Source organism: Saccostrea echinata, unplaced genomic scaffold (assembly GCF_033153115.1).
Source record: "Saccostrea echinata isolate AGI-Se365-2 ecotype Australia unplaced genomic scaffold, CSIRO_AGI_Sech_v1 ptg000013l, whole genome shotgun sequence".
NCBI lineage: Eukaryota > Metazoa > Mollusca > Bivalvia > Ostreida > Ostreidae > Saccostrea > Saccostrea echinata.
In genome coordinates, this window is record NW_026889762.1 from 2536170 (window position 1) to 2563352 (window position 27183).

A 27183-nucleotide genomic window follows, 5' to 3' on the forward strand; every position below is an offset into this window, starting at 1 on the left:
AAGAAGTAATACATGTATTTTAGTTCTTTAAATATTAAAATAATGTGTTCATTTCAGAAAAAGAACTACCAGAAGGATACAGTAAAGAGGAACAGACATATCCCGGCCATTAGATATGTGCTTCAAAATCTGAATATACAGAATGAATTCCGCTCATTGCAGCTCCTTCTGAAAAGAACACCTTTGTTGTATTGACATAGAATCAACAGAATTGTCCCGTTCCTTGAACATGACACAACTGGATCCATATGATGGTAATTAAAGATTCATACATGTGTACATAAATGATTGATCTTCATCAGCCAATAAGCCAAAAAACTACAGCTAGCAAAATAACAAGTTTATCTTACTTTTCCAAATGAATCTTAATGGTAATACATGTACATGTAGCATCAACATTCATCAAGCATTGTTATATTTCTTAGATTTTCTTAAATCAAACCATCCTTTTCTTGTTGTAGGTCATAATGTTGTATCAAATGACATTCCAATTTTCTTGAAATTACTTGAGGAGTTTGGACTTCAAGAAAAACTTACATATTATTGAATGTATTCACTTTATTTTGTTGAATTACATCCTGAGTTTAAAAGTTGTACACCATCATATACAGTTTATGGTGGGATTCCTCTAACTTTTATAAATCTGTGTGTAAAATCTATACTTTAAAGTTACAAATTATTACCTTTAATAGATTATATGTTCTTACGTAAATTATTACACTATTTTTGTATGTTTGTAATGATAACCCAATCACTCTCTATTTCCCCGCACTTTTTACCATGTGATGCTTTAGTGTATTAATATCTGACTACTGATGACCAGGCAGTCTTCATTAAACAGTGAAACATATAACTCATGCTTTTATTTGAATATCTTTAAAACAAGGATAACATACTGTGGATTGATTCTGTTTACAAAACTTCATAATCACTAGGTATTCTTATACATGTTATACATGTATTTGGAATGAAAAAGGAATTGTTAAAGGAAAGTGAAATTAATACTAATGTTGTCAAAGGAAGATTAAAAGACCAGTTTATTTATGCACAGAATTGGCCAGAAGATATTGTCATTGATAATTCATCCAAGAATCATATGTATAATAAATCTATCAAAGTCAATTTTAACGATATAAAGGAAAGTTTATATCTGTTTGAGTGTAAGTGCAAAAAGGTCAACCAGGGCAACATGTGTCTAGGATGTATAAGTGTTTGCTTTTGTGATATAAAATGTAATTTAGAAGAATATTACAAAGAATTTACTCATTTTCTGTGAAATATTTTGATGAATTCTTTGATAATCCCTCTTAGTCGCCATATTCTTCAAAAGTGCATCCTTTGTAAAGAAAGGGGGTAGGGTAGGGTGTAAGATAATAAACTTGTGCCAGGTTGAAATTAAACCCCATTATGTAGTATGATTTTCTTCTGAAATTTAAGATACCTATTGACTAACTATAATATGCAATAAAAAAAGAAATTTGATGGGTAATTTTTTCACAGTGGAAGCAGAAGTGTGAGTCTTTGAGCAATGAATAGGCAATATTTTAACGTAATTTGACCATGCATCTTGGTGAATGTAATTCTGTTTTTCGTTTACAATGGTTGATACTTTTAAGATTGATGTCAAATATTAATTCATATAGACAGATGTTTGAATTCATATAAGACAAATGATAATTAATATATCAATAAAAATTTTATAGCCCTTTTCATTTCTTCTTCTTATATTATTTTACCCTGCTTTTTCAGCTCTTCGGTGGGTGATGAAGGCTATATTAAATTATCAAATTTCTCTTAAACTAGCCCGATGACCTACCTTGAATTTTTAATATGATTTAGAACAAAGACTCAACACAAACATATATTAAATTCAGAAAATTTCAATGGTTAGTTTTTTTGTTGACAACCTATCAATCTCTACCTTAATTAGTCAGAATCAAGAAAAGAGACACGTCTCTGATCTTGTTTAATATTGCAATTTTGAACATTTACCTGTAACAACAAGAAGTGGGTGAGCGAATGCTCACTAGTAATACCCCCACTCTGATGTGAATATACACTCTCATGTTGACATCGAATTCATGCAAAAATGAATCCTATCATATGGCATGCCTAAACAAAGATTGTGCTAAAATTTCAAGCATCTGCGCTGAGTAGTTGCTGAGAAAACTGCGACGGAAATTTGGTACATACAGACGCATGGATAAACAGGAAGTTGACATCGGATTCAAACAGAAATGAATCTACCATATGGCTTGCCTAAACAAAGATTGTGCTAAAATTTCAAGCATCTGTGATGAGTAGTTGCTGAGAAAACTGTGACGAAAAATTTGTTAGTGACAGACGCACGGATAAACAGGAAGTTGACATCGGATTCAAATAAAAATGAATCCCACCGTATGGCATGCCTAAACAAAGATTGTGCTAAAATTTCAAGCATCTGTGATGAAGAGTTACTGAGAAAATTGCAAAAAAATTGTTTTGGAGAGACACGGAACACACAGACATACACACAAGGGTAAAACAGTATACCCCCCACTCCTTTGGAGTTATGCAAGCTACTTATAACAAGGATAATGTTGCAATCAAAAAACTTTTTAGATTTATGATATGCAATTTTCTGAATTGCTTGGATACTTTGAACATTTATGTTATTGCAGAATTTTGTAAATATTCATCAACTCATCAATAGGTGTTTGATACAGTCTTTTAAATATGACATTGCATGTTTTGCTTTTTTTGTTCTTTTCTTTTCACATTGATGAATGAAAAATGATACATAGTATTTCAAAGATTTATTCAATGTTTAATTAACCTTATAATTATATAAAAACAGCAATATGTGAAAATCAAATGTTGTCTTTATCAATCTAAGACTCCTTCTATGTATTCCACATATTGACCAGAAGGTTCAGGATATTGGTCTCGAATTTTTCATATGCAGCAGCTGGGAATGACCTTTCGGTTTCCAGCTCCAAGACGGCCATGCATCCACATAACATATTGTCTGTAAGCTGTATGTCGATGAGCTCTGTTGTAGTTGTCATCTCTAGGTTCTGCCAAAGCATCATTCCTAAATCTCATGGCAACTTCGAGAACCAATTCATCTAGCACTATGGTATAGAAATCCTATACATAATAGACATTACACTGACTGTTTATCTTCACCTTTTTTCATATCTAGTTGGTGAATAATAATATTTTGATCAGAATTTGAAAAAATGAAAACTTACAGCTAATTTTGTGTGACAGTTCTGGGGTATTTTTCCACAGCACAGTTTTTCCCTCTCGGTAGGCATCTCCCTACAGTTATTGCAAGAGCACCAGTCTGGAACCGCAGGGCTATTCCCTGGTGTTGGATCACCATTATCATTTGCAGTCTTCAGGACATCCATCAATAATGAAGGCTGTTTCTTGCAGACTAACTTGAGAGTTTCCTGTAGTGCAGCCAAGTCCATATTGGAAATACATTCCTGAAATTGAAGAGCTTGTTTTAAAAGAATTTAATTGATATTTATAAGCTGGCTGAAATAAGAACTTTATATATTTCAATTGATATAGACATTTATATAGACATTTTATAATATATAAATATTAATATATATGTGTATATACTTCAAGCTGAGATTGTCTGTCCCGTCGAGCCTGTGCTGCCATTTCCAGTCTATTCAAGCCAGCTGGCTGCACGCGCTGTCGTCCTCTGCACCTTCCACGTCCTCGACCTCTCAAGACCTAAAATCATAAACAACACTTCATTTGTTTTTTATGTTTTATTGGGGGGAAGGGGGGGGGTAGGGGAGGAGTAGAACTGCACTACTACCTCAGTAGCTTTAAACTGTCACATTTTTTGGGAGAGGGGGTAAAGAATTTAAATAATTTGCTCCTACCCCAGTAGCTCTAGGCTGTCTGCCTCTACCACGCCCTCTTCGTCTGACATTGGATATCTCTTCATCTGATGAACTTGGTGAATTTGGTGAAACACTCCTTGATCTTGATCCATTTGATAACTATAAAATTAGTACGAATATAATCAAATATGATTTCAAAAATTATTTTATTTTTTACATTCAAGTAAAACCCACAGTACCTGACCATATGTGAGCCATATTTTTTTTCCACTATATATTTCATTGAAAATCCATTTTTCTAAAATATTATTGCAGTGTCTTTTGTTGCTTATTTTTATAACTTAAACACATAAAATGTAGAATTTGTTTGCAGATTCTTCACATAATTTCAAAATAATTTTATCTGTAGTGTAAGAATTACATTGATATAACATGTCAAATGTGAAAGTAAAATTCCAAGACTCTAATTTACAAGAAATCATAATTTGAGGTAAGAAATTTTTGTCTTGAAAAATTCATGAATTATTCTCACTCTCAGTGATTAGTGTATCATTTTGTTTTGCATTTTGAGACAAGAAAATTTGAACTATTCTGTATTATTCAGAAAAACATTTATGGAAATTGGACCTCATAACATTTTTTTTATTAAAAAAAAAAGGTTTTTCCATGAAATATATAGACTGAAAATGCAGTTATGACTCACTTATTGCCATGATTATACTACATACACGTGTTGACAGAGAAATAATATTCTCAGCAAACTTATATAAACTTGATCTATGCACAATTTTTTATAGGCCTAATGGTTAAAATTTTTATTACTTTTTTTTTCTATGCAGACACTAAAAAAGAAGTTCAAATTACTTGAGAGTGCAATAACTAGGCAAATAGGAGCGTAAAACGCGACTTGCAGCATCTTACACATTCTACTGATCTGGAGATAGAAATCCCGTTGGGGGCCTCTTCATTTATGCAAACGTCACTCTATTTTCTGTTTAGCCTGTTATGCTTTCGGTGAGGCTTATTTAAGTTTTTATGCAATACTGTGAAAGAAACAACACTTTAAAAATGTTAAAGAGTAAATTTATCACGTACCTCTGATTCTTCCATCTTCGATTTGATAATGGATTCATCATCTTGCACGCGCTGCTTAATACTCGGTTATCTCCGTATCCCGTCCCGAATATTAATTACCGGTGGCTGGAGAGACGGTCAGTTCAAACAAACGATCGATTTAATTAATGTATTTGTGTATACGCAACAGCTGTAGTTTACTGATACTTGCAGATTATCTATTTCTAACACATTATTGTTAATTAGCCTCATAAAATTGGGTTAAAAAATTGCCGCCGCTGACAGCTTATATTGCTTTAAGATGCTTTATTTCTACTTAATTCTATTATAGCCGTAAAGTACGGGAAAAATAAGTTTAAATCAATTATGACGTGATAATGGATCTTGCACAAAAAAGACAATTTAAACACATTTACTAAATCTTTACCTAAAACGATTCAACAATGTTTTTTCACAATTTGGTGTTTTGGCAAAGAACACGCTTCTGCCTAGACATCTTTGACAGCTGTAATAATGTAGGAGGCTCATTTCTCTCTCCCGGCACTGCTAATCGAGCAAACGCACCGTCAAAGATTGCGCCTCAATGTTGATACCCCTTTCTTTACAACATTTCCTTACTTCTGTGAGTATATCTGAAGCTTGCTGACAACGCAGTACAGTTAGGGTGCGCAATGGAAATATCGGCGATTTTTTTAAAATAAAAAATACATTCTTTACAAGGATGGGCGATTCATTAAAGTATTTTACTGATATCGGACAAAAGTAATATTGTTTTAAAACTACATGTTGAGGACGATTAGATTTTCTATTTAGACTTGTGATGTGGCAGTCACTTGATTTTATCAAAAATACTTAAAGTATTGAGGTTATCTATAAACTTCAATATTGCAAGGGCATAAGCAAGTAAAAAATTTAAGTCTAATTTATAAATATTTTCAACACCCTTGTAGTTTGTGAAAAGTGCTGCGAATCTATATAGATCCTACTGTATAATTGCTAATACTACATTTGTTAGATCGTATGTTGAATATTTTGCTGGTAAACTGCATTAAATATAGAAATGATAAATTCATTTGCAATATTTCATCAGGTTGGCAGCACTTTTCAAATACCCTAATACTTCATGAGTTTCTATGTAAAAGCTTGTCAAGATCCATTGCGGGTATGCCCTTGCAATATATCGATTTATTTAGACCCTTCTATTACCCTCCATTGAATCTGCATACAAAGATACGGTAGTATCACTTGACTAGGGGATGTACGGAAAGTAAAATCTTAAAATAGACACCCCATGCAAGTTAATAGCCTCTTATACATCTGCAAAAAATATTTTATTTGATTACAATATACATTTTTCATTGTATAAAATATGACTTTGTCCGCCTCTCACTGCATACAAACCGTCAAATTTTACGATATGACGTCACATTGACAAGTGCAGTGCGATCAGTGGATGGCATATATCTTGCTGTGTGGGATTTTACTAACGAAAAAACTACAAGAAATAGTAAGTTTTGATCTAGTTTAAAGCTCTCCGACAGTTTAAAACAAATAATTTCATTTTGTGGTAATTTATAAAAAGCCATTTTTGTGTGATGTCATAATAGATATTTCCCGTATTGATTAGGCCCCGCCTCCTTTTTGTAGCCTTAACTGTGATGCGAAGTAAAACTATACCCAGAGAGACAATAAGCTACCGGGCATGAGTGTGGAATCTCTGATTTATAATGTCGGTCAAAGTCAGACAGCATGACTACTAGCACTTGTTTTGCAATATCTCTTGTCAGCGAATTGGCAGCCAATATACAATTTTGGTACTTTCGAAAACTTGTTTCTATTTCTTTTGTCGATACCATTTCAATTTTGCCAACAAAAAATCGTTATTTTCGTTTATTCCGTGAGATAAGTAATGTTTTTCACGTTATTGACTTGAACAAATTCTTGTGAGCAAGGATTTGCTGTTAATGACTCTACCTCACAACTGTGAGGTAGAGTCATTTCAATGTATTCCGAAATATCAGATTCAGCTCTTTCAACTTTGGATGCTTAGTTGGTCTTAAAGCAGAAGCACCTCCTTAAATATTCATTATAATATCCCAGATCTTCTTCCAAAGGTTTTCTAAGAAAGTAACCTTATTATTAATAACTGTTATTATATTTGGTAGCCAACAAACCAGCAATGCTGATTTCACTTTCATAGCCTGCATTTCCAACATCAATTGTAAGACATATCTTGTATGAATTTTGTAGTGAGACCCATCTGCAGATGAATAAGGTCATTTTATTTCGATAGCTTTCTCTGCTTTGTCATTTCGTCGCAGACTGCCATCATGGCTGACAAAAAAATGGTTTACCATTTCTTTCAATGACGTAAACGCCTACTTCTTGGAAATGCAAGTCTGGGTAAAAGGATGAAAAAACTGAAGCTTTCAGAGTTGCCATTCTATTGACTTCGTTCTGTTCCCCATGTGCCATTCTTTTCCCTGTTTTCTTATTCACAGGATTCTTTTCTTTGCCAAAGAATCTCTGATCAAAATGTTCCTGTTCCCGTTTTAATGACTCAAGACCTTTTGCTGCATATGCTGTACTTCCAGTTATGCAAGTATTGCTGCGGATATCACACCATTCAGGGATTTGTTGTTTGACATAATTGCATGAAACACGCAGTGAGATGTTGCAGCGATGAATCTGTGTCAACTAAGCACTTGTTATTCGGCTGATTATCCAATCTACCTTGTATGATATTGGGTATGGAATCCCATTCATAATGGAGCCGATACGCAATATATTGCTTGTTGTCTTGTTAATATCAGACATAGCTATTCTAATGTCACAAAGTGAAATTTGGATTTTGCTGAGAATAAACGCCACTTTGGACTCCTTTCAATTTGAACCAGCTTCAGTTTTTAGTTTCTCAATTGTATATTCTCTTTTACTCTTAAACTCTTTTAGATCCTTTTGTCTTTTACTCAGTATTTGCACGATTTGCGCAAGCATTGCGTTGAATTGTTGATATTTTTTTCAATTTTGTTATCTTTATCAATTTCTAACTGTTCGTGTAGAGTTTTTGCATTGATGAGAACATCTAGTTCTCCATGTTATCTTGCATTTCTCTCTCTAAATGTAGGTTTTTTTCTCAAATCCCAAGCAGTTCACATCCCCAAATTTGCCACCAGGATTTAACTTTTATAAATCCATACTTAGCGCTCGGCAATTTGAAGTGAAAGTTGTGGGTCTTTTGGATGATATCTTAAAAACTGAATCCCCTTGACACTGCAGGTGTTGACACGATAAAGATCCTTCACTGCTTAAGGCCCTGAGTGTCGGGTAAAGGTTTAAATTTGAAGCCCTTCACCATAATTCAGGAATTGATTATTTTGATGGATACGTTGGGATTCTGTCAATTTCTTTCAATATTTCTAGAGAATCTGTCAAATTAAGTATATATTTATCATATACTACTTTAATTTAGCAAAGACATTTATCTTTCTAAGAGAAAAATAGAACAAAGAAACCAAATTGTTTGAATTTTATTCTTTATACGTTTCTAACGTTTGTCCTTTATGTTTCGGCTGTTGTGTTGTTGTTCTTTTTTTTAAATAGGTAGATATGATTTTGTTCACTTTCTCCAACATTCTTTTATCTTTTTTTACTTTTAAATTTCCTTTTAAATTTTTTCTCCATCGTGTTATCAAATTCTCATCTCTTTAACCCCATTTTTGTGTTGCCTCGTGGGTATATAAAGGCTGCACTCATATATCCTACTTGTCTATACAGTATGACGTCATAGTAAGCTGCCTGACGTGAACTTTAGAGATAATTTCTTAATATCTATATTTAAAGTTTAATTTCAGGTCTAAGAAGTGAATGGAATCATTCAAAAACATAATATAAACATTTTGTCGTTTTCTGGTGGTATAAATAGCCTACTATTTATCACGGGGGTAAAATACCAAACCCATGACGTCATAACTATTGATCAAATATTTGCCGAGTGAAAATTAAACGTGACGAGAATTCATGTAAACAAATAAAGCATATACCGTGAATGTCATGTGTGATTCATAAGGAGTTAAAGATTAAGAATCAGGAACGCTGATTTATACATGTACTTATGTTTTCTTATAATGAATATATGCAATGTTTTGAAATTCTGATCAGCCTTTCTGCTGTCGTTCTAACAACAAAGATGCAAAAGTTCAACACTACACTGCATACTTTGAAACATAAGTTTTGTTTGTATCAAAAGTTTGTATTCTATAGTACTTGGAAAGTGCTGCTAGAATCGTGTTTTTAACATTAATTGATGACAATTCCTTGATCGTATGTACAAAATGTGAAAATTTTGTTAAGGTTTCATGCGAAACTTTGGTATATTTTTTTTCTCTTTCGGGAGCGTAGGAATCCAGCAGCACTTTTCATGACCCAGTGATGTTTTTACATAATTATTTAAAAAAAAAAAGAAATAAATTATCCCCGGGGTAGTGTTGAACTTTTCACTTTTTGGTTAAGGCAATTTTTCTATCATAGACATCACGTGATGATGTCGAAGTGGAGTGCTTCTTTTAGCCTAAGTCTCAGTGAAGTCTATACAATGGATAATAGTAGTATATGTTTTATCTATACCTTTTCCGATTTACCAATGTTACATTTTACGAAAAAAGTCTAAAATTGCCGAAAAATGATCTTGGTACTGCCTTAATATATCTGCGCTGCAGAGCAAAGCGACACTTACGGATCACTTTACCTGGCGTCTGTCTGTCTCTGTAAGTCTGCCACAACTTATATCTAAAGAACTGTAAGAGGTATGGATTTGATATTTAACACTTACCATGGTTACCGATCTCGTGACCCTTGACCTACTTTCAAATTAGTACATATTGCCAATAAAAAGCATATTTTGACATTTAAGAGGCAAGACTATGCTATTTAGTATGTGCACTGTTTGTCATAAAACATTATGAAAAACACTAGCATTACAATCCACTTGATTTGGCCTTTGACTTACTTTACAAATAATACTCCTGGCAGTTTAATTTAACATGAGTTTTGAATTTTGAAAGGCAGGGATTTGATAATTAGCATTTATATATGTTTATGAGCACGATACTGTACGTTGAAACTGTTTCAATGATATTACCATACAAACTTATTTTAAATAAATGATAATACATCGGGATTGGTATTCCATAATGGATCGTGTATGTGGACTGACAATTGCAGTAAAGACAGATTGAAATCGCTTTTTGAGGATTGTTGGAAAACGCGTATTAATAAAATGGTAAACAATTATTTCTAATAATTTCAATTTAATTATTCATTTGAGAGTTGGGAAACCCTATCTTCTTTGATTGTCAGATTCTATCGTAGTCATATACTATCCTTGATTTTTTTTCTTTGCAGACATATGCATGAACTGTCATTCAAGTAGTAAATATATAGCTGACCACTCTTTAATTTGTTTACATATTTAATAAAGCTACAAAGCAGGCGACACATGATTTCCTTGGAGCACACTAGTTTTTGAAATATATCCATCAGCGTGGCCCTTCTTGACTGGTCAGTTTAAAATTTCTGCTGAAAATGTTGGAGAATAATGTAAATAATACGAAATGTCTCTATCATTTCAAATGGTGAATTATATGATAAACCCTTGCTGGTTTGGAAGCTGAAACAAATAATGCTTAGTCATTACGATTTCGTTGCATGATTATTGTGTATCCTTCATGTATTTGATTTTTTTCAATTTATGACGGTAACATTCAGCAACAAAGAGGTTGTCTCTGGTGTCTACACATAAATCCCATGGATACTGTAGATAACAGTTATCAATGTAACGCAGGAACTCTCCATCCTGATCTAGGATGTGGACACAATGGTCCGCACAGTCTGCTGTCAGGATCTGACTCTGGCTGTCTGTGGTGATGCTGTATGGATAAAATGATTCTTTCGCTGTAGAGGAAGGACGCCCAGTGTATTTAAATCGGAATTTTCCTGACCGATTAACAACCACCACTGCATAGGCTCCCCAGTCAGCCACACAGATATCCAGGTTCCTGTTTTCACATACGTATTTATAATAACCAGATGCATACATAGGTTCACCTTTATTATCAAACTGAATGGTTTGTTTCTCTGTGGACCCAGTGTATCGAACAACTTTTGATTGTTCTCCATCATCACTATTCATGGTAACCAGGAGGTCTCCAGAGGAGGTGCTACAGACATAGTAAGGTATCCATCCCTGTACTCTGATCACTTCCTTTATTTTTTTATTTTTCACTTTGTTTACAGTTTTTGCATCAGGGTCAGTATAAACTAAATCTCCATTCTTTGACACTGCTATATCACGTGGCAGGTTCCCAGACTTGGTTTGGATTGACTTCAGAAGTTTACCCTGGAGATTGTAGAGTTTCATGATTCTGTCCTTCCCACATGTCCACATTTCTTCCTCACTGAGACAGGTAACACTGTAAAGATAATCATATTCAATGTCTATGGTGGTAATGATTTCCGGTTCATCAAGAAGTAATTTGACTGGAGAACATGATACAGCTTCTGGTGTCTCCATTGTGTAGCCATGTTTTTCTGTTGTAATGGATAATGCTGACAGAGAACCAAACATTTGATGGAGTTGTTCTGTATTGATCTGATGAGGAGAGAAACTTGATATTGAAACTTTCATTTTAGGAGGCAGACATCTGAATTCAGCATTTCTTGATGTGTATTCAGATGTTATGGAAATGTCATTGGAATCCAATATTTTCTTCAGATCAAGAATGCTCTGTTTTACATCAGACGTTATCATATTCATTTGTTTTTCCTGTTCATGAAGAGCAGCCAGATGTTTAGTTTTCATCTCTTCAATTTCAGATTTTAGATTGTTTTCAATGATGTTAATTTCTCTGTGCAATTCTTCTCCTTGTTTGGTGACAGCTGTTGTCAATTTCTCGTAATGTTTGTCTATGTTTTCTTTTTCATAGTTTAAACCTGATGCAATTTCTTCATATGTTGGGTAGATTTTTTTCTCTAGTTCTTTCAAGTCTTTTTGTAAATCTTTAAGTTTGATCCTTAGTCTTTGCAGAGCATCTGATAAATCATGTCCTTTATGATTACCTGAAGAAAGACAGGTCGAACACACATGAAGGTCACATTTCTCACAGTAAAGTTCACAATGTTTCTGGGTATGATTTGGACACTTTGGGTAGTTAGGGACAGAAGTTCTTTGTTTGTATGGTACAACATTGTGTCTTTTTGATGAGTCAGAAAGATGTTTTCCAACACAGTTAATGCAAAGATTTACATGACAAAGTTCACAATGACTCTGTAATGCAGCTCTTTGACACAGGTCACAGATAAGGATGTCTTGGGCACTATACTTGGGGTCCATAGGTATTTTGGTCACTTGATAAAGGTGATGCTGTGAAAGAAATAATAGAAAATCATTGTAAATTTTGAGAGATTTTCATTACCTCGATTGAGTTTTTTTAAATTCCAAAGGGTGAAACGAGGTTTTCTGATCGACATTTATTTGTTGTCCGTCCATCCATCGTCTGATTTCTGTCGTCTTTCACTTATTACATTTTCGACTTCTTTGTCGAAGTAGAGCAGTAGAGCAATATCAAACCAAATTTACCATAAAATATCTTTTTTTGAAGGAGATTAAAGTTTGTCAAATAAAGAACCACGTTCTCTTTCAGGGGAAGATGGATAAGAAATAGAAATAAGTGTGTTCATTTACAAATCTACCTCTCAATAATCATTTGGTCAGAAAAGAGAATACATGTACTTCATAAAGGAGTCCCTGGTGGATGTAAATTCAATTCTGTTCAAAACAATACCTCAAGACAGGATTTGCCCAAGATAGGGATATCAGTTTTAACATTAAAATGCATGTACGAGTATATAGAAAAAAATTGAACTTTGGTTTAGGATGTAGCTAAAACGGGGGATCATTTTTTTTTTTCATAATACATGAATTATAAGGGAAAACTAAAATCTCCAAACAGCAAAGTGATGGCAGTGATATTGTTATTCAGCATCCTTATGTAGTGTGGATATAATTCAGGTTAAATAATAATGATAACATGGAGCTATGAAGGGGCCAGAGTGATCTCTAGCTTTTTAATAGTTTTTTTTTTATTTGAAATATAACAGTTTTCATTGTTTGCATGTACTGTCACGAAACGCTACACGGTTTACACGAAACGCTCTGCACGAAAGGCTGCACGGTTTACACGAAAGGCTGCACGAAACGCTTTGTACACGTTTCTTACACGCTTTGTACACGATTCTCGAACGCTTTGTACACGATTCTCGCACGACTTGGCCTCGATCTGGATTTTCTTTTCGGAATCTCTCTGACTTTATTTAAATTAAGTAAATTACGGATTAATCAAAGATAAGTTAAGAATTTGCAATCATTCAGATAAAGTTAGGATTAGAACTCGCCACACCAGGGCTATATTAACAGATAAAATACACAATTTTAAGTTGTATTTAATTAATATTATAGTTGTCACTGAGTATGTGACGCGCCCGATGAAATGCCTATCATCGTCTACATGTATGTACAAAACTTTTTCACTAGGCTCTAAATTACGCACTGAAAAAAATAATTATATTTGTAATTCATAATCTTTTACAGCATTCAATGTTTTTACAATTATAGTTTGATATTAACAAATCGTTTTATGACTGACAAATAAACCCAGTTATTGATTTGAAAAGAAAATATTGATTAAATTGTGTATGATTTCTGTAAACGGATTGATTTTCTTTCCTTTCCTTTTTTTTTTAATTATTGACTGATTTATTCATTTCTTGATTTAGTAAATAAATACTTTCATTTGATTGAATTAAGTTCTGTTTATAATTTGCAAAGGTGAGGTAATATGTACACTAAATCAAATAAGAACATTGTGCAGGATGGGGGAGGGCGGGGGGGGGGGGGGGGGGTAGATTACCGAGATCTTACTTCTGTTCATGGCTATATATAACTGGTACTTGTTTCAGTAAGTATACCATTGGGAAAAAATATTATAGAAACAAATGCCCGTTCTAAGAAAAAAAGGATATCCATATCTCCAGCGGGACCAGATACATGTAACTCATTAACTGCACTTTAATTAGAATGGTAAATATATCGCTTCATTACAGAATCAGACTTTGGCTTATCATTAAAATTTAATATGGTAGAGAAGCCGGGAGAATAGATATTGTAATGCTTTAGTTCTCCATTTTGAGGCATTGTGTTTATCAAATAAAAACAATATACCCACCACCTTGTAAAATCCTTGATTTCAAATCCCGTCTAGAAAAAAAAATGTAATCAATAGTCGCGGCTCTTAACAATACATTCAATATACATGAAATCATGTCCAATGGTCTTAAAAACTAAGAAAAATATGCTCTAGAACTGCGTGATTAATAAAACAACTAATATATAATTACTCCGGAGTTTTTTCTATATTTTATTATTCTCGAATACACTGGCAAATTAATTCACTGTTTACAGAGAATCGGATAAATTTAAGAAATGAAATCCACGGGGATTTATTTTTACCCATTAAATATTAATAAAACTATTAAATTTCACGAATTAAAAATCAATCGTTATTGTCGGGTGTCATCTAAGCCATGATTGGCAAGAGATAATACATGTAGCAGAACAAGTTTTCAGTTCCCGGCACGCGGAGCCCGTGATCGCTGTTGTAAATGACCTTGATCACAGTAGTAAGAAGAGTGTCGGAAGTGTAAAGAAGATTCCAATACATTTTTAAGGGGTGCATCAGGTTCACCCCGAAAAAACCCAATATTTTCTTTAAAATGAAAATTATCTATAAAACATGTTAATAACAAAACTCAAAGTTTGTGTTTACATTAGAACCCCCCCCCCCTCCGGGATTATTTTACCTTGTATTTGCCGATGAATGTGAATTTTGATTCATTTATAAGACAATTATTAATCAACCAATTTTATGCATAACAAGACTATAAATGACTCATCATTTAAAAATTATTTTAATCACAATCTTGTAATAGAAGAAAATTATGTTCGTTTATAAAGAAAAAAAATAATTGTGCTCCCCGGCCTAGAATTCCAATACTTCACATTTATAGCAACGCACTAAATTTAGTATTTTATATTTCACGCCTGCCTTATCTATTCATTGTTTTGCATTAATCACCCATATGTTTTTGTAATATTTATATACCACAACTGTAAAATGGTGAAGAGATTCAAATAAATGAATGAAAAGGACAAGACCGGATTATTGATGTTTTTTTTAAAACAATGTTCAGTATTGCTCCCTTTAAAAATTTATTGAATGAAATACCTTAAAATTGATGTGCGTATAATTAATTACTTTGAACATACAGCATAGTGCCATAAATGAGTCAACTTTTTTAATGGCTGCCAATTGAATCATATAAAATCAACTTACCTGAATTCCTTGCCAGCCTCTTATATGAACTGTAATCACTCTAATATTTTGTGATGTCACCTTTCTGGATCAGTACCTCTCTGCATCTTCTTGGAAGGCTTGCATAAAGTTTTTGAATATAAAATAAAGGGATTTCATTCCGAGCCCTCAGTAACTGAGTTTTCAAGTCATTTACATTGTGGATCAGGTAAAGTCTGTTTTTGACTTTGTTTTTCATTAATAGCCAAACATTCTCGATTGGGCTCAAATCGGGAGACTGGGGAGGCCAACTTATCTGTGGAATTCTGTTCTGATGTTTCCAATTTTCAGATTCATTGGACCGATGACATGGGGCATTGTCATCTTGGAAGTACCATGTACTATTACCAAAATGTTTAACAACAACCTGCCAAATATTGTCATCAAGTGTTTGTATATATTTCTGAGAGTTCATATTTCCATTTATGAATGCTAAACTTCCTACCCCATAGTAGGTGATACATCCCCATACCATTATTTTAATAGTAGCAGACGACATTGGTGCAAAGTGGCCCAAACATTCAGGTCTCCATTTTTCAGATGACTTCCTCCATACTTTAAACTTTCCATCAGGTTTAATAATAACCATCATTTCATCGGTAAACATCACCTTCTTCCACTGATTATTGACATTCCAGTGTAACATCCCTCTGCACCAAGCTATGCGTTTCTTTTTGTTTACGTTCCGAATTCCTATAGACTTCCGAGAAGATCGCCTTGTATAGCCCATTGAGTGAAGGGTCCTTTGTACTGTGCGACGAAAAACTTTAACCGGTGTACTGTTGTTGAATTCTGCCGTTATATCCTTTAAAGTTGTCCTACGAGAATTTTTAACAAGGCGAGAAAGTGTCCGTTCTCCTCTGACATTAACATATCGGGGTCTTCCCTTCCGTGGCTTATTTTCTATGTCTCCACGTTCCCTCCACCGCTTTAAAAATTTCGAAATTGTAGACGTGTTTATCTTTAAACATTTTGAAATTTCTGATGCCCTGTGTCCACTTTCTATTAATTGTACGATCACTTTTTTAGTGTCGTCTGACATTTCATTGCCGTGTTTTGCCATTTCGTAAACAAGGAAGTAGAGTAATAACAAAATCAAATTCGCTAACGAAAATCCGGAAATTAAAACTCAGTAAGTGTTACTTCCCTTTGATCATGAAAAAATCGATACCTTATCGTTTATATTTCTACAACGTAACTTCGAAATATTGAAGCGGCGTTTGTAATTGTGCGCCATTAAAAATGTTGACTCATTTATGGCACTATGCTATTTTCTTTCCTTCTTTATTTAAATAAAAAAAGAAAGAAAATCATACAAATATGTAATACATTACCGAGTAATTTTATTTTGTTGTTTCCGTAGTTTTTTCTCTCTTATAATACCACCGGTATAATATATTCGAATAATATTAGTTACAAACAACACAGAATGACATGTTGATCCATCAATGGCCATACAGTATTTAAAATAAAATGAGTTCCGAATGAATCCTACACGTTTCTCACACGATTCTTGCACGAAAGTCGCACTCTTCTCACACGGTTTTACACGAAAGTCGCACGTTTCTCACACGCTTTTTGCACGCTCGCAGTTTGCACAAAACGCTTTGAAGCTTACACGAAACGCTGCACGGTTTACACGAAACGCTACACGGTTAGCACGAAACGCTGCACGGTTTACACGAAACGCTACATCGTTTGCACGAAACGAAAAGCGCACGAAAGTCACACGCTTTTTTGGGGTAGTAGCACGTTTCAGGGTCTATATATATATATATATATATATATATATATATATATATATATATATATATATATATATATATATATATATATATATATATATATATATATATATACGAGGGCATTTGAAAAGTTCTGAGAACTGCTTGCTAAGATATTAATCATTTCACGGAAGTTAATAAGTTTGATACCATTGAAAAGAGCTGGAAAATTTGCACTTATATTAACGTAATTTTCTTACATTTATGACGTAATAACTCCAAAAATGACGTCAGAATCTCGAATGTTTGGCATACTGAAAAGTCCCGTTTTTTGTCCACATGAGAGGATTGAAAAAGTGCTGTCAAAGGCTCATTTGAAATGATATTTCAAAGAAAATTTGCATGGAGGTAGAGTAAGACTGTAAGAATGGGACGGTAAATCAGCAATTCCATATTTTATTTTTTTGCTTGATTAATAAGTACGGTAATATTGTCATAGGCGTTCGTAAAAGATTTTTATTTATATGACATAGCTGGATTTTCAGTCAATTATTTAGCTCTCCACTATATCAAATAAAAGATATTCTATATAAAACTGATGTGTAACAATGCTGTTTTCCACAAATGTATCTTGAGTAACAGTACCGTTACCGTTTACGAATAAGACGTACAAAAGTCTTCCCCCGGACTTACTTCTGGGCGTATTTTTTCATATTATTTCAACTTCGGCTATCCAAAACTCACTATTCTTTTTGACTTTCGACTCACAAAAAATCCATCTGAGTTCCATTACCATGTACAATCTTATTTATTTTCCATGATTTAAAAAGTTCGAACATATCGAGTTACAGTGGGGTCAGAACTACACCGGCGCCATTTTGGTTTTTACGAGAAAATATAGGACACCCTTAGCTTAACCTCTTTTGAGCTTTAATCGTTCCCGCAAAATTGGTTAAAACACCTGACGAATTAATGCCAGCAAACTCTGTAACACCATCCACTATTCTACTGTGATTGTCAACTTTGTGATTTTCTCACAGCAACGTCTTTTTTACCCAATATTTTGCGCGAGATTCGATAATAACATGCTATGTTTGAAACATTCTTAAACCATTTCAGAACTATAGGAGCCCCTGAATATAAGTTCATATGATAGACGTTTTTCCAACTGGCAGTCGTGTCCGTTAGCGTGCATCCGAGTAATGAACAAAACTGGACTTTAAAATTTTACTTCACTGAAATTGTGTCTCTTGTTACGTCATTTTTATGGTCAGTACGCTAGACATTCGAGATTCTGACGTCATTTTCGAAATTATTACGTAACAAAAATTACAAAGTGACGTCACAATACGTGTATATTTTTGTGATCTGTCCAATGATATCAAATTCAGTAATTTCCGTTAAATGGTTAAGATTTTATCAACCAGTTCTCAGAACTTTTCAAATGCCCCTCGTATGTATATATATATATATATATATATATATATATATATATATATATATATATATATATATATATATATATATATATATATATATATATATATATATATATATATATATATATCTGTGGGTGGGTGGGTGTGGGTGTAGGGGGTGTTCTGAATGTTTTGAATGTTTGAAATTGACCTCAACTGAACGTCTAGAGTGTTCTGCAGTAATGAGCATGTATGTTTTTCAGAAGTGTAATTTCTATGGTGTTTCAGAAAGAGTATTTTCTTCTGCCTAATTTTTTTTTAGACATTTCTACATTTATAAATTTGTTTTTATGTATAAATAGACTGTAGATTTTGTGGTTAACTCGAACTCCTATACAGACGTGTATATGCTAAATTGGATATCCCATTACTTTGAACTTGACCTCAATGAATTGCATTTTTATTCAGATCATATGGCGCTTTTTATGGACGATCTTCATGTTGAACTTAGCGGTAAATTCCAGAGACTTCGTTACGATGCACATCTCGTCCCTCTGCTCTTCAGATTTATCAAACTATATTTGTAGAACTTTTAAGCAGAGCAATTCTTTAATTATGCTTAAAAGGAATTTAGTACATAGAAATATATTAGAACTCAAAATTAATCTAAAATCTCACCTGTTCAATTCAAGATGGCCTCCTTGTCTACTGAATGTTTACTTGTAATGAACTTCCTAGTCTTGTTTCTATAACTGTTGCCAGGTCACGTGATTTAAATACCTCACAAAATAATTATTAACCTTGACATGGATTCGATTCTAATGTTTCAAATATGACATAGTAATTTATATTAACACGTTTTTGACAACAATGTAATTTAAAGAAGCGGATTATAAAACAACGTAAACTGACCCAAACCAGGTTATACTCGAATAATTTGGCCAAGAATAAGAGTCATTCCTTATAATTTAATTTCAAAATCATTAAATAAGTATGGGTGTAAAATTTCGTTGCTTTTTAGTAGTTCAAAATTGCCGCTCATTAATACAACCATAGTAACGGAAGTGATGGGAAGCGAGGGGAGGTAAAAACTGATACATAGGCCTAGCAGCCTTGTTGTTTGTTTACATGTGGTAAGATCGAATTATTGTTTGAAGTTAAAGGTACATTTATTAAATTTGGAATTTTCCCTGAATCCCGAGGACTGGAAATGAGAAGATTGTATGGATACAGATGATAAAGCTGGTTGTGAGGGGGGGGGGGGGGTCCCATACCAAACCAGGTTATACACAAATAATTTGTGTTCCTTTTTGGATATTAACCAATCAGAGGCTAGAATACAAACAAAATTAAATTATTATCTTCTAACTTTAGAAAGTAACACATGAATGTTAAAACACCCCCACCCCGGCCATTCAATTACAGCGTGCAAGACTGCCATGTGCAACAGTTGCAGCTTGATTTCTACTATGCAATAGGTTCATCAATCTCGAGATCTGAGCGAAAGAAATATTCTTTGCCATTTTTAAATGCCCGTTTTTCTGATGATGAGGTCGAATTTTCTCTAGCCAAGCGCAGTGTAGTAACCCTTGGACTTCCGGTCCAAGGACTGTCATTTATGCTAGTGATACGTAAGAGCCTACTGAGGCGTGATGTGGTGCATTTTTGCATCTGCAACTCTCCATCACCTTTATTTTGAGATTTTCCAGCTAGAGCAGTAGAAATGCGCACTTAAGTCATTTTTAGAAAGCCTTGGCATCGCCTACAGAAAAGAAAGGAGAATTTATTTTTCGAAACATTGCTACATTACTTATGATGAACAGATACAAATCCTTAAAACCCCATATTATTGCCAAATGTTTTGTTAAACATGCAATTTTTGATTTCTGTTAAGCGGTCTCAAATTTAACTTCCGATAATGGTATGAAAATCATTCAACCGTTAAATTACCGATATTTACAAAGTTGAAGATGTCCTTGCTTTTTAGATACAAAATTATATCCAATATTTAATATTTCCCCATAAAATAGGATGTTGCGTTTCAGTATACTATAAATACGGTAAAGGCATGTCCTTGTCCAGATAAAAGTCAAATTTAGAAAATTTATTGAAATGTGGACAATTATATATATTTGTATAAAATAAGTATGAATTTTAAAAATGTATTATTGATTGGGGGAAATATTGACATAGTGCTTGTATTTTATTCATTTATTCATTAGATGCTTACTCCTTCTAGTCACCTGGTCCTACCTCTGGAATTTCCAGGGTCCCATGTTTTATGCCCTATTCACAGATTTGTTTTGTTTATAGATTTTTATGAGATCGATCACTGTTCGTTATCTCCACCTTGCCATTGATTTCCAATCACTTTGCTTCTGTCTACATAAAGTAAAGCCATCTTTAAACAAGAGACCCAAGGGCCTTAACAGTAACCTGGGTATAAGATAACCCTGTAGAGAATCCAATTATATGATAACACAAAATAAAATGAAAATCGGGAACTCGAGAAATGGGATAATCAAGATTCATCAAAATAGTTAGTCTGGTAATCAGCAACAACTCAAAAACTTTCTTTTATATATCAGTGCTATCTACACACTACATCATACTCACCAAACATAACATTAGTGCTTTTGCATAAAACACAATATTCGCAGGATACACCCAGTACAAACCCAACACCATGCTAGCCTTTCATGGTCTTTGATGAATATTTTATGTACATATATAAGGTATTTCTGTCACTTTTTTTTCTTCTATCAAGTCCACCTTATTATCAAAAACTATTATAGTATTTTTATATCATAACATAAGAGAAATTCTTGTCTCATTCTTCTATTCAATTTACTAATCAAATACATTATTTGCAATGATTAATTATCATTAGCGAATAACAAAGGGAATTAACTTCTCTTAAAGCATAGTAAAAATTCCCATGCATGATCATAAAAAGCCTTTCCCTAACTCCAGAACCTCTGCTGAACCCAAAACCGGAAACAGTTTAAAAATTGGTTAAGAAATGTAAAAAAAAAGTTACAGGGAAAAGTCTGTTTTCAGGTTTGCCCCTTGAAATCCCTTATTTTCCCGAACTTCAATTTATACAGGATGAAATTACACCATTCAGTCGACGGAATGGTAACTGAATGGCCACTGAATGGCCACTGAAAGGTCACTGAAGAGTTCCTTTCCCGTGACATTTCAGTGACCTTTAAGTTATCTTTCAGTTGTATCTTTTTATTGAATAATCGACTTATTTTTTTAACTTAGAAATTTTATTTCACGTTTTCTTATTATATTGGTATTCAATGGACCTATTTTTGAATATTTTTTTTTTTTTTTTTTTAAATGGATATAAAAAAAATTCTTGCAGGAAGCCGGTATTGAAATTCGGCCTCCCGTTTGATAGTGCGTGACCTTATCCATTACGCCACGGCGTCTTGTTGAAAAGTTGGTGATTTAAAATCAATAAATTTGTAGAAATTGAATTGAGATACCCAGTTCATCTGTTGTATCGATCAGCTGGGCGATGTGTATATATATTGTATATACCGTATATTCTATGTTAATTGTGCGGATTTTCGGGGCTGACTAATTAATTTATATACATCTCTGATCGGGATGATGACAATTATCGGCGACGAGCACCTGTTTTTTTTTTTTTTTTTTTTTTTTTTTTTTTTTTTTTTTTTTTTCTCTCCAAAGAAATGATTCAAGATGGATCTTCACGTCGGAAAACATTGTAAATTCATAAAACGATATCTTTTATCATGCTAAATTATCGTACAAGAGGCATGAATAATTAATTCTGTTTATGTAAAATAAAACGATATCCTTTGGAAGCTAAAATATTATGCAATTTTAACAATTAAGAAACAAAATTTACAATATTGAAAAAAAGGCATAAATAATTAATTCTGTCTCGTCTTTCATAATTATGTATTTCCATGAAAATTAACCGCATTATACAATGTGTGATATGGATATAAAATTAATGAAAAATTATTTTAGAGCTGAAAAAATAAGAAAACTTTTTTCTAGTTTATTTTAAGAGCATTTTGATCGATATACTAGATTTATTATTCAGATTGACTGTCTGTTTATTCATTTAACTACTTATCAAATTGAAGAAGCTTGTGAAAATATTCATAACAGATTTAGAGATTTTACAGAAAGAAAAAACAAGACAAATGTATTCCCTTTAATTAAATTCTGATACGAATATAATTTTTTCATCATTTGAATAATTTTCTTTTTCTAAATCAATTTTCATGAAACAAATTAGAAATTCGAAAATCATTCTGAATTTTATGAGTCCATAGTTGAATTGTAATCTTTAATGTTTATAAAATTATATTTAGACATAAATGTTATAGTTAATAATCACAATTTAACATTTTAGTGAACAATTTTAAGACAATTGGACATCTAACCATTACCAGTTCTACTTATCTGAATTTTATCTTCAATATAAGAAAACAAAAACACAGTCATTTAAAAATGCGAATAATTTTATTTAAAAAATTTTAAGGAATAATTACTGATAAACCAATGAAAAGGCGATGAAAAGGTCGTTGAATTACGACTGAAAGGTCACTGAAAGATGACGGAAAGGTCACTGAAAGACGGCGGAAAAGTCACTGAAAGGCGACTGAAAGACGACGGAGAGATCACTGAAAGATAACTGAAATGTGTCCGCTAAATGGTGACTGAAAGGTACCTGAATTGTGGCTGAAAAGTAACTGAAAGGTCACTGAAATGTACCTGCCATTCAGTGACTGAATGGCCACTGAAAAGTCACTGAAAGCCGCCTTTCAGATTTAACTGAAAGGTCTTATTTTTTCCTGTGTTAAAACTTAAACAGGTCGGAAAAATGTCGCAGTCATTTTATATTCTGAATTTCACAAGAATATCTTGTTTACTTTCAGAGAAAACATGAAATGACTCATAAAACAGGAAGTACTGCTCTGATTGACATGAAACTTACGATGTTGCTTGTATTTAACAGTCTTAACAATCTGCACTGCTCAGATTATCCTTCCGACCATTATTTATTGCTTTTTGAAATCCCCCCCCCCCCACCTTCTTCAATGTTTGGAGTCTTATAGCGCGAAAAGTATCTGTGGTCAAAAATTACTGTAGCTAACTTTTTTGTAGGAAATAGTTACTGATATTGGCTGTTTGTAAACAAAAAAAAGAAGTAGTTTTTTACCTCCATAAACCGGAAGTGACGTGACCGGAAGTCCAAAACCTTACATTCCAGAGACTTTTTGACATTCTACTAAGTCAGCAGAAAATCATAAATATATCTCTTAAAGATCTCTAAATCTTCGACGTAAAAAGTGTCAGAATAATAATAATAATACAAGACGAAAACAATAGGGCTTTCGCCTGAAAGCGAAAAGCCCTAATAATAATAATTTTAAAAAGTCGATTCTTGTTTGTGATCTTTTCTCGTAATAACAAAATAATTTCTTGGAATAACGGGATCTTTTGTCGTAATAACGAAATAAATATTTCGTAATAACTTGAACTTTTCTCGTTATTACGAGATAAATTTTTAGTGAAAAGAAACACATTACGTAGACCGTAAATTCCCCTAAATATGAATGTTATTAAAAAATATCATGCTTTCTAATCTGCAGTATGAAAATTGTCAATTGTGTTGTATATGTACTTTTGCTTGTCATTATGGGTGAGACTCTTTTGAATATTTAGTAGAAATGCATTTTTTCTTTGAAAATCATTCTCGGCCCATTGTTATTAAGGAATCATAGTATGTGCATGGTTATGATGAGCAAGGGTGTCTCTTCCAAAATTGTGAATATCTTGTCACCTGGCCAGGGGCTCTGGTATTAGGGTGGGGCTATATTGAATCTTTAGTGAAAATGGATTATTTCTTTGAAAATTTTATTTTCTGCTCCTGGGCATCTAGGAGGCAAACAATGTATATAAAGTTGTAATAAGCAAGGGTGTTTTTACCACATTTTGAAATTCTGTACCCTTTGGTCGATTTATTAATTTCTACTGAAAGGAGTTATTCCTCTTTGCTATTCATCTATGGTAGTTAATCACTGTAAATAATGTTAATTAACAAGAATTTTTATAATATTGAATACTTAAAGTACTTCTGTAGTTTTTAATGGTCAGGTAGACTTTTAAATAATAGATGAATGAAAATGGGACAAAAGAGTGACTGAGAGAGACCAATGTGAGGGAGATTAAATGTGTTAACCAACAGTTCTCTTGAACTATTGTTTTGTTTAGTCCGCATGAGGATAGTGAGAAATGGGGCAAATAAATAGATCAACTTAAAGATTTATTACTGCTTACGGTACTAAATGATTATTTTGCTGATCATCCTATCTCTCCTGCTTTTGGGCAACATAGCTTCATTTATCAGCTTATTTTGTTTTAATCTATGGATCGTTGCATTACGAGTATACTCAGGTGACTGTTAAGGCCCAAGGGCCTCTTGCCATTTCATTTATGTAGTGACTTATTTTCAGGGTTTTTTTTTCACATGATATGGTTTGATGTTAATAGATAAACTAATCTTTGAAAATTGTCTGAATGTGAGCTCTTTTTAACCACATATCACAAACATTTAAAATTGTACAGTAGTACATGTAAGATACTGATAACGCTTTTGAATCTTGTATACAATTCTTTCCCTCAATCATACATTTAAAGGAAAATAAGACTAATAAGAATAATTGTCTAAAAAATAAAAAATTGAAAAAAAACTCTTGCATGATAGATTTTATTATTTTTCCTACATAATGTAATTAACTATTTGGATGAATTTTGAACTTTGAAGAATTAACAATGGTAATACCGGTACATATTACTGTGTGAACTCAGTGACATTTGTGGGAGCATTGTTAACTACAGATTTTCAGAACTTACAGGACCAAGTACCTCAATATATAGAACGCCTTCACTGCATTAAAGCAGAACACGTAAATTGCATTGTGTTAACCTTACATTACATTGTGCCAACACTTTATGGCGTTAGAATAAAAGCTTATCATGTAATATGAAGAAATAACATTATTTCAACTCTTCAATTATTACGTGAGGTTTTAGTAAAGAAATGAACTAGTGAAAGACATACCTGTACGTAAATATTCAAACCATTAATATGAATGAATAAGACGAATTGTCTCTGTATATATATAATGCTCAATTGATTTGACCTGATTGTTTTCTACACCTGACCTTTGCTCCTACTTTACTCCGGTGTTCTCTATTGTGAATATGCGATATATTATCTAGATATGTATAGCATGTATAACAAACTATTAGATAAGTTGACGTCTATTGACAAATAAATTATTATTAGCATTGTTTAGCCGAGATAGTTTTGTAAGTGTAGTAGTGGCCTTTAGTGAAGAATAACACACCACTTATGGGTTCATCGTTTATTATTAAATACTTTAGTGTTGATATGGATGGACACAATGATAATATAATAGTTGTAGTTAAGCCCTGTAATAGGAATAAACAATATTGAGCATAAAAGGTCAACAATAACTTATAAGGGAATATGTATATTACAAGAAGGATAACTCTTGCTATCTTCTTAAAGTTTAAAGTACTTTACAAGTTATTTCCCTTGACTGCATAAAAATATATTAAAAACATTAATTCTGATAATGAATATTATGCATATACAATATTACTCAATAAATATATACATTTCAATGCAACTATTTCACATTACATTTATCTATGATAAAAGTATTATATTTCATATGCTTATCAATTAATCACCTGTTTATGGAACAAGGCTTAAACTCAATAAGCTGCCTGAATCAAGTCTCGGGTATACTACATATCAACTGTAAATAATAATTTAACTATATAACTTCAGAATAAATAATCAGATCCCATCAATGAAATTGATAACTGATATTTATAAATTACTAAGGTCGAATGATAAAAGTAAAAGAAATAAACTTGATAATCAAATCAATTGAATTTACTCATGAATGATAGAAAATGCATAAATTAGATAATTTACAGAAATATTAAATCAGATATTAATCAAGATAATAAAATATAGAGTGCACTTACTATCTGTCAGTACATCTTTCAGGTCAGTCAGGATAATTCAAATATGGCAGACTTCACATAGATACAGTCATTACATAATTATATATTATAAGAACTTTCCTCTAAGGAATCTAACTTTCTAATGAACAAAGGCAGTTCACCAAAAGCGGGAAAATATATATAGTAAATCTATTGGTTCTTCAAACCACATGACATGTATCACATGTCTGAAAATTACCACATAGGTAAAATAGCCATACGCATTAAATACCAAAAAGTCATTAATTGAAGAAGTCAACTAATGATCAATGAATAGCACAATAAAAGAACCAAGGGAGAATAGGGCAATACAGGAATGTGTATCCAATTGTGTTTCAACTAAATATATACAAAATGATGATGATGATGTAGATGATGATCAAGTGAAAAAATCATAAAACAACAAGAAACACAATATACCTTTAGTATCATTTATTAATCATAAATATATTGAAAATATCACCCTATTACATAAGCATTAGCAATATACATGTACTTTCCTATATTTTACATCTCAATGACACTATGTATAGCATGCTGTACCCTCATACATGTA

At 32.8% G+C, this 27183-nt stretch overlaps 2 protein-coding genes across 2 annotated transcripts in view; both read right to left on the reverse strand.

Moving 5' to 3' along the window:
- Nucleotides 1-2934: 2934 nt before the first annotated feature.
- Nucleotides 2935-3954, reverse strand: LOC133186347 (P2X purinoceptor 7-like). The gene is made up of 4 exons (XM_061321601.1): nt 3888-3954; nt 3616-3732; nt 3234-3473; nt 2935-3129 (listed from the first exon to the last, which is right to left on the reverse strand). Exons 2-4 carry the CDS (start codon nt 3655-3657, stop codon nt 2935-2937), a joined length of 477 nt encoding a protein of 158 aa, XP_061177585.1. The 5' UTR covers nt 3658-3732; nt 3888-3954.
- A 6661-nt stretch (nt 3955-10615) lies between these two features.
- LOC133186327 (E3 ubiquitin-protein ligase TRIM36-like) overlaps nt 10616-27183 on the reverse strand; it is a 38985-nt gene continuing 22417 nt past the window's right edge. The window contains exon 2 of the mRNA XM_061321580.1: nt 10616-12342. Coding sequence (XP_061177564.1) covers nt 10633-12312 — 1680 coding nt within the window. The 5' untranslated portion in view covers nt 12313-12342 and the 3' untranslated portion in view covers nt 10616-10632. The remainder of the gene's footprint in view (nt 12343-27183) is intronic.

Excerpts from the sequence above, each read along its gene's own strand:
- LOC133186347 (XM_061321601.1), bottom strand. The coding sequence starts at position 3,657 with ATGGCAGCACAGGCTCGACGGGACAGACAATCTCAGCTTGAA. Across the intron at positions 3,474-3,615 it reads ACAGACAATCTCAGCTTGAA|GAATGTATTTCCAATATGGA; the intron begins GTATATACACAT and ends CTTCAATTTCAG. Across the intron at positions 3,130-3,233 it reads ACTGTCACACAAAATTAGCT|GATTTCTATACCATAGTGCT; the intron begins GTAAGTTTTCAT and ends TATTATGTATAG.